Source organism: Cynara cardunculus (genome assembly GCF_001531365.2).
Source record: "Cynara cardunculus var. scolymus isolate 2C chromosome LG 15, CcrdV1, whole genome shotgun sequence".
Classification (NCBI taxonomy): Eukaryota; Viridiplantae; Streptophyta; class Magnoliopsida; order Asterales; family Asteraceae; genus Cynara; species Cynara cardunculus.
Window position 1 is genome coordinate 2,306,314 of NC_037542.1, and position 9,440 is coordinate 2,315,753.

The 9,440-nt window shown below is 35.3% G+C and overlaps 1 protein-coding gene across 1 annotated transcript; it reads right to left on the reverse strand.

The window, feature by feature from the left end:
* Positions 1 to 359: 359 nt before the first annotated feature.
* On the reverse strand, positions 360 to 8,899 carry LOC112528403. Its single transcript, XM_025139423.1, has 13 exons — positions 8,557 to 8,899; positions 7,884 to 8,073; positions 6,431 to 6,503; positions 5,927 to 6,074; positions 3,786 to 3,895; positions 3,515 to 3,655; positions 3,152 to 3,293; positions 2,944 to 3,087; positions 2,493 to 2,650; positions 2,322 to 2,396; positions 1,568 to 1,706; positions 1,017 to 1,280; positions 360 to 700 (listed from the first exon to the last, which is right to left on the reverse strand). Exons 1-13 carry the CDS (start codon positions 8,776 to 8,778, stop codon positions 539 to 541), a joined length of 1,968 nt encoding a protein of 655 aa, XP_024995191.1. The 5' UTR covers positions 8,779 to 8,899; the 3' UTR covers positions 360 to 538.
* Positions 8,900 to 9,440: the final 541 nt, after the last annotated feature.

Below are 9,440 nucleotides of genomic sequence, written 5' to 3' on the forward strand. Positions count from 1 at the left end.
TATGATTGTCGTAAGAACTGTCGAGAGTGCTTTTGAGTAATTTTGGTTGTAGCTCGTACTTCATGTCCCTATGATTGAATAAAACTTTGGTTTGTATACTAGCACCTTGGAACTAATGTACTGTAACGGTCCGTTTATTAATGTGTCTTGAATCTCGGCCTTTGGTTATAATATACGTCATACATGATTGAATCTGATTTTTACTCCTGAAATAAAAAAACAAACATAACGTATGTCGTGGTTAGCATAGAGTAACGGGTGTTGTGAGTATAATTTATCGTGGATACCTACAACCATAGGTCAAAAATAGCGTATTCATGGATATCCTGGTCACAGATGTCTTGATTGTAGATATTATCTTCGTCAATCGATGTTATGGAATTTTCACCAAAACAAATATATCTAATTTGCGTTCAATTGAAAGCAGTTACAAAATGTGTTCTCTCTTTGTTCTGAAAATCAAAAAACATGTTCTATAACAAAATTCTGGAATATGGTTGAACAAAATGACTGAAAACCGGTTGAATGAACTCGTATTTTAGTCGGACTTCAGGGCTTGGGTGATTTCCCAATTCGATATATCATCCTGTATACCTAGCGTTTGTCCGTTGGCTGGTCCAAAACCCTCCCGTTTGCTGTGAACCAGTGCAACGATGAACCTCTCGTGCTCGAGAGAAGATGGATACATTATTTGCTCTTCCTGTCGATAACCACAAACAAAACTCAACATAGATCACCAATCACATTTCATCATTATCTCCTGCATTTTCATGTAAAACATCCACATCGTAACAAGATTAGGCATTTTACCCGTCAAAACGAGTAAAAAGAACTTTGTTACATTAAATAGAAAATTTTGAAACTATGTTACATTAATCGAGAAATTGAATCACAAAACTTGTTACATTAAATTATTGTTATAAAATGGCAGTATGATGATGTGATTCAGCGATTGTGTTCAGTTCTTAAAATCTCGGAAATTATGCATTAGCAAGGAAAGTTTATCGAAAAATTACCTCGGGCAAGTTATAGAATTCATCTGGAGATATTTGTAGCAACTCGATAGCGGTATGACCCGTGCACCATGCAAAAACTTTGGCAGTATCATCTGCAATGGTGACTTTCAAATGGAAACTACGGACAACTTCATCATCACAATGGCAACCACAAAAATTGCATTCAAACCCAAAATTCTTTGTAACATTATGTCCACAAGGTGCGTGAGAATATCTTAAATTTACGTCACAATGTTCGATCTGGTCTACCCAAATTCGACACACCTGAAAAGGATAACCACAAGTTACTCACTTCGTCACATTTTTGTCTCTTAACTCTGAAATGCTTATATTCTAATTCATTTTTATACAGTTTAAAGATCATTAGCAATCTATTCAACATACAAAAACTAATTTGTTGATTTTGAAGTTAAAAAGTAACTTGCTTGACCCTCAAAAGTCAAATAAACGCATGTTTCAGCTACCGTCCTATCACAAAGCAATATAAACATGACTTAGTTATAAAATAAAATAAAAGATATAAAAACAACAAAATACGAAAGAGAACATACATGAGTGTTGCTAGTTTTGGATGATAGATCTGAAAGGGTAGATGACTTGTGTAGGCACGACGAATTTAACAACGCTGGTAAGCAACTCAAGTTAACAAAGAAAGATCCAGCTTCTTTCTCATCCCATGAAACCTCAATCCTGATATCCATAGCCATACATAACTTCCAATTCCATAGGGGATACAAATAGAATCTACTCCCTTTATTCCCAAAAGGAGTTCCCATCTTCGATTCTAAAGATTCAAACAATATCGAGTGGAGTAGGTTTTGGCGTACTATTCTTCCAACTATTATGTCCATTTCCGGCCAAAACAGAACTGATTTTGCTAGTTTTCCCTTTAAAGTTGATTCTATGTTGATGATCATCAAATGCAAAAATGTCAAATTTGATCCAAGAGTAAGATTAGTGAGGAAAAGGTGATGAAAACATGACATACAATGGCCAAATAAATAAATTTAGTGGAAGAGTGGCCAAAAATATGTAACTCAATACTAGTACACATGTCACATATCTTTTTCTTCAAATCTAGTACTAACGTGGGTCAAATTTCACATAGATAACTTAGTTTTTGTTCCCTCTAAAGATGTTTCTATTCAAAACCTCTTTATATATGTGTGTGTGTATATATATATATATATATGAAGTTATCAGTTTTCTCAACTGAAAAGTCAAAGGGTGATTCCTCTTGGGGATGGAGGGAGTTTAAACACAACCAGTAATACAGTAATCAATATAACTTATACATGTCCTGACCTCTTGTTTTTTGTCATAGAGCATGTCAAGCCAGCAATGTATACTGTGTGGCCAATGCTTATTTTCCCCATTGACCTAATAAGAGACATGAAGCAAATATGTTTTGTTAAACTATTGATTTGTTGTAATCTTCTTAATAGGAAAAGTTAAAACCATAAGAAGAAACAGTACCAGGATTTGACAAAATGTAGCTTAGCCCAAATTCCTCCTGTTGTATCTTCAATTTTCAACAAAATGGTGGATTCTAGATTATTTGTGTGTCTAATATCTATAACCACACCGTAGATGCTTATGCTAGTCATCTTGTCTCGAAGATCAGTCACGAACAACTGCAAAAGTTTGGAATGCAAGAAAAGCCACAAGATTACATACGATAACAGAACAGTTAACATTCATGTTTTGGCAATTTAATATTTTTCATTTTGTGGGTGCCATTTAAAGCAAATATGAGATAGTAAGGTCATTAACTAAATGATACTACAGATGTTCGTTTCAGCCATTCAACAATAAGATATTTCCATTTTTGTCTCGTATGGTGTCAAAAGAAATGAAAACTTGATCATCTTGATATAAGAAGAATGAAATACTGGCAAATGGTGTAAACAAATAGCATCAAACTTACTCTAAAAGGGTAGTTACTGAAGTCGATGGCTCCCCGAGAATCACATGGCAAGGTCACTTGAGAAACTTTTGGTCCTTGAGTTGGATCAACTGCACTCAATAGTTTTGATCCTTGATAATGATTTTGTGTTGATGCCACGCATACCTGTAGAACACATCATTAATAGAATCACATTTTAAATATCTTTAAGATGGTGGATTAAAATTACCTGTTCCTCATGTTGAATGAAAGGCACCATATAGAGCTGTGTTACACTTCCATATTCGAGACATATCTCGTCAGATGAATCCAGTGTACTGTCGATAAAACTTGAAACAAATGGTCGATCCAGGGCTAGCCAACTTCCTACACTGCAAGAACTGCATTATTGACTAAACATACGAGAAGAAAATTTTGTAAATACCACACTGTTTTGTGCCTTATTTTAAATCCGACTATATATGATTGTCCACACTGTTTTGGCCATTCAAAACTGTTCATTTCTACAAGACTATTGTTTGTGGTGGTGCCATTTGGAAGCTATATTTAGTTATTTATTTGTTATGGGGAAAGGGTTCGTATAATATTCAACCTGAAAAGATTGGCAAGCACAACCTGATCACCCCATAGTAGAAATTTTATCCTGAAACCATCATTGTCTACAAGAGTAATTTGTTTCCTCTGCAAGCTGTCGAACTTCCCCTGAATTTCTAAAGATCCAATAGATTCTATCCTGTAGACATTTAAACAATAAAATATAACCTTGATCACGGACATGCGTATCAAGTCTCAAGAATTGTAACAGATTGTTCGTATAATTCCTAGACTTGAATGTGGTGGCAAATAAGGTTTGTATGAGTTACCTAGCATATAAAGAATATGAGACTCCTTCATTGACTGCGTCAACAGAAATAGATGACAAAGAATCAGAACAGAATTGTGCTCCAAGAAGCATTGCATCATCGTCTTCATCCTGTGGTAGGTATATCACGATTGTTAAAATAACGTTTCGATGCTCAAGAGATCATTACCACATTTCATTTCTAAAATTGGTTCCCTCTCTCCATCCTAAGAGCCAAGAAATTGCATTTTTATAACAAAAAGAGCACTGTTTCAGCTCAATAAGCACTCCTTTCGATACAGAAATTATATCACAAAACTTTAGGAAATTTATGGAAGGATAGGTAACAAAAATATTGTTTAAATCACCATAACCAATATGCTCAAAACGTAGTTTAAGTGAGCATCTCACTTAGGCTGCGTTTGGTACATGGGACAAGATAGAACAGGACAAAACTCAATTACCCACGTTTGGCGAGACATGGGACAGGACAAAAACTCATTGTTCCACATTTGGCGCGACATGGGACAGGGACAAGGACTGGGATAGGGTGAGACAACGTAGGACAAAAAGGTTTTTTCTTGTGCCACCAAAATAGGCGGAATAACATGATACAAGAATGTGCAGAAACTAAAAAATTACTAATCTACTTTCATTTGATACATAAACCTAATATGGTATTTGTTTTAATGGTCACCACCGACCACCACCACCACCATCAGGCATCAGCTACCACTACCCCTGTCTACCACCACCAGTACCTCCACCACATTGACCATAACTATCTCCTACACCATTGTCGGTCGCCGCCACCCATGTTTACCATCTTCATGTCGTCCACCAGCCACCACCACCTCTACTTCCACCATGGACGGACCCAGCTGGGTGGTTTATAATTTCTCCGCCCAAGGGTAAAAAATTAGGTTTGTGAACGGTGCAACCATATCGTTTTAGAAGGTGCTACCGTATTTTCTTGAAACCCAAATCGTGCAACTGAAACCCAAATTAAACAAAGCCCAAATGGCCAAATCAAAAGCCTAATATGCAAAGCCCAATTGAAACTTAGCAGCCGGCCAACGAGATTACAAGAACAAACAGGAACAGGTCCAAGTCGGCAAGCAAGTCCAGACGAGACAGCAACGAGTGAGTGACGGAAATCGGAAATCGGCTCGAAGACTTGAACGATTCTCAGCTCTCAAGTGACGATTCTAGATCGATTCTCGGAAATCGGACGATTCTCGAACGATTCTCACTTGCTACATGGCTATTTGGTGACTTTGGTCTCTGTTTTCACTATTCAGATTTAGCCATATACGTAATCGAATTGGTGATGACTTTTTGAATTCTGCCATCATTTGTGCCATAGAAAAGGAAGCACATAATAATGTTAAAAATGAAGATTTCATCGATCAATTTCCAAAAGATGAAGACACGCCGAGAACAAATTTAGGAGTTATTTCTCAATTCTATAAAAACCATACTTTTTGTAATTATTTTTGGGTATATATTGACCGTTTTCAAAAGATGAAGACGCATCGGGTACAAGTTTAGGAGCTGTTTATCGTACCTATAAAAACCATATATTTTGTAATTATTTTTGGATCTATATTATATTATATTAATTATTTGGTGCCACCGTTTGAAAAAATTTCTGGATTCGTCCCTGACCTCCACCACCATTGTCGTTGCAACAACCTTCACCATGGCTCTGCAAATTCATAAGGATCTTTCCAAACCGAATAAAACATAGTTTTTCTTTGTACGAATCAAGTTTTCCAACTAGCATTACTTATATCAAATTCTTCATTCAAATTTTGTACTATTATATATGTATGTACTTATGTATATGAAAATTATATAAATTCAAAATTTTAAATATTTATTTTATTTGTGTCATTTATAACTACTATATGATATATAAAATCATCAAACAACTTCTAAGGGCAACTTGTCTAGTCTCGTTCTATCCAGTCCTAGTCGTACCGTATACTAGACAAACACTTGTCTTGTCTAGTCCCTTTTAAGTCCAGTCCAGTCTGCGTTGCAAACGTTACCGTAACAAACTACGTTGCTATAGCCAAACTTAGAAATATTTTTCATTGAGTGGGACTCACAAAATTAAAATGGTAATGATCAAAAAAAATAAGGCGTTGAGCATTTTACCTCATCTAGTATTATCAGTAGATATTCTGTCGGTAAAAGTCGCAGGTGACCAGATCCACGCAAGGTTGATCGAAGATAACATCCTGTAAGGAGAATCTCTCGACCTTTCCTCAAAATCCCATTTTTAAGTTCAGCCAAGTCATAAAACCTGTTGAAATGCTATTGATAAAATTATATACCAGCGTAAGAGAACTACAAGCATAGATACCTAATCAAAACCTACAAATTATACAAGTTGTATGAAATTGGTGGACTATTAATCAATTGTCTTAAACGCCCTCCGTTAATGAAGAAATGAAAGGAATCTGACTTACCAAAAAATCAATGACAAAGCAGTAAACAAGTCATTTTTATTTTTGAAATTTATCAAAAATATAAAGGTTGCAAATTACATGGGACATCCCAGAATGTATATTTTTGACTTCAATAGGATGGAAAGATGAATTTAAATCAACAATAACATGTGAAACGAATAACAACTTGAAATTATTATATCAATGTTACCTGCGATGAAGATAAATATCAATGGTATTGGAGCTCCAAAAATCTCCCAATGTGAGCATGTAAAAGTTTGTCCCTGAAAGAAGTAACGCATGAAGAATAACTGACGGTAATGTTTCATAATCAGAAGAGAAAGATGACACCAACTATATAACAACTACTTTTAGTTATCAATGATTGATTCAATTCATTATTGAGCATGCACACGTTAATGTATTACAATTTAACTCTAATATTTCACATCCTGAATTTCTTTCACCACCCAAATCAAACCAAACAGACCCAGTAAATCCCACTTGAAAGCAGGGCCTGGGGAGGATGAGATGTACGCAAACCTGATCTCTACCCGAAAAGAGTAGGCAGTTGTTTCCGTGAAGACCCCCAGCTTATGCAAGAGAATGACCAAGCAGGTAGAAGGTATAAAGATTAACAGATGTTGAATGAAGCACAATAAAAATAAGGAAAGGTAAGGATGGCAAAACACATACAGCTCAGCTAGTACTGGTCCCCATACCTAGTCTGCTACCCTGGTCCTACGTCTCCAAGTACTCCTATCAGATGTCACTTTTTGAAATCATCTATTTGTTTCACCACTCTGCTATTAAAATCATCTATATTTGATCATTGTACCAATGTCTGTATCCCTTTTTACCCATCGGGCCTACTTTTTGGTGAAAGAAATGACTTTCAACCAAAATCGTAATTTAACACCATTAACTTCACAAGGGAAAAGTTGTCATATCACCAATTTTTTGCCGTAAGGAGAACTGCGGGAGGCAAAAGATGATCTAAACAAAAGGTAAAATGACCCAAAATATTTTATTTAAAGATACAGGGGCCAAACAACATAACTTTCAAATCTAACTTCAAGAAAAACAAGTTTTGATCATAGAAACTAATTATTTTGCCACTATCCCTTAACGTTTGATTGCCTATTTGCCTATCAATCCTATTTTCTAACTAAAATAAAAGTGACTCGAGGAGTATGCCCTTATAAAAATTAGTGTTGCTATTAAGACCCATCAAGGGAAAATGCCTTCTGGTTGGGAAGTATAATACCTAACTCAATTTATTCCTTCGGGAAGTACGGTCTTTGGGGGGGGGGGGGAGTAAGATGCATGCAGACCTTACTATTATCTCTCTAGAAAGTATAATCATTTGATAAAATGATCAAACCATGAGATGTTGTGGCCTATTTAATAATGTTAGCAGTAGAGTGGCCAAAAATAGTTTGGTTTGGTAAATGGCCAGACAAATACTTTTTTACTCACAGAACGGGAAGCTTCATCAAGCTGAATCATTTATGTCTTTACACCAGTCCCTAAAATAACTTTTCATGCCAATCATAGAAGTTAATGACCGAGACAACATATCTTCATATGCAATAAACTTAAGGTTTTGCATATGATGTAAGGTAGACGATGTTCACATTCAACGACATGAGGCTTAAACATACCTGGAAGAAGAAAAGCATCAACTATGACAGCTTCAAGGACACTAGTCAATGACAAAAAATTCTTCTCATAAATTGAATCGATTGTAATTGTGTTAGGAAGCTTCCCTCTCTTATGCTTCTTTTGCAACTGATCAATGCATTCTGGCCTTCTCTTCTTCGAGTACCCACCTCTTTGATTCTCAGCCCATGCCTGAAAAAACAAGTTTGAAAATTGTAACAAAGACACAAAAGAACAAAATAGAATTTTGTCAGTCTTATTCTCAGCCCCGTATGATGATAAAATTCACCTTCATCTTGTCACAGAGTATTCTCTATCCTTCATGAAATACAACCGAAAAACGTGCATCTTATTAATTTGAATCTAAGTGCTTACAGTTCTAGCTCTCCACTAAGATAACACTTACCCATACCAAGAATCTATACAAAATTCAAAAAGTTAAGTCGGGGCACAGCTTCTATATGAAAATTTCCTCTTTATGTTACAGAAGACCAAAAATCTGATACAGCAATTGATCACAAATTGTGTTACACAATAGAATTTCAATTCAATTGAGAGGAATATGCTTTAATGCTAACATTTATAGTTGCTGTAATAACATGACCTGAACGTGTATCCAGTATCCATCCAGAAATTAAAAATTGAAACCAAAACTCTATATTTGTTTGGGAGAACCTGTGATAGTTCAGAAAGAAGAATGGCAGGGGTGACTCCACTTGAATAAGCTTTACAAGTCTTGATGACCCGACACGCAACCCAGCTCCACGCTGGTCTATTTGACTCTTGATCAACTACATCTTCATCTTCAGTTGGGGATAGTACAGATATCGCATAATCAACAAATCGAAGGAATGGATCATCTTCAGCATCGTGATTCTGTTCTTGATCCATCTCCATGGCTGCAATGTCTTATTCGATTGATTGGTACCAAACAAACTGGAGTAATACAACTAGTTGTAATCGAAAAATCGAGTATGTGATCGATGGGTTTCAAAATAGATGATGGTGGAAACCCTAGTTCGGGTAGAATTTTTGGCGGGAGTATGCCTGGAATGGAAGGGATTTTTTTGGTATCGTTTCACCTCTTTCCCATTTCTCATTCAAAATAACGAAGATAACCAAGTTAATATTGGTATTTGGTAAAATAGAAGTCCCTGTTTCATTATGTTTCATAGGGTAGGCCGGTAGGGTAGAACATTTCTATTCCATTTTGTTCTTGTCTGTTTCACATAAAATTTATACAAAAAATGAGACAGTATTTTCTGTCATGTCTATGTTTAATGTATCAAATGCACTCTAAAAGATGAATATAATTTATAGAAGGGTTAAAAATGTAAAAAAAAAAGTTTCTAAAAATCACTTTTATAATTATGGGGACCAAATATAAATTGTCTTGAAAATTTAAGGTATTCTTTAAAAAAATAAGTTAATTTATAAAGTAGTTATTTTTTGGATATATGTTTGAATGACTATAAATTAGTTTATAAATTAAATTATTGACGTTACTTGTAGTAGCATTTTAGGAGCTTATTGTGACTTTTTCAAATTATATTTCTCAT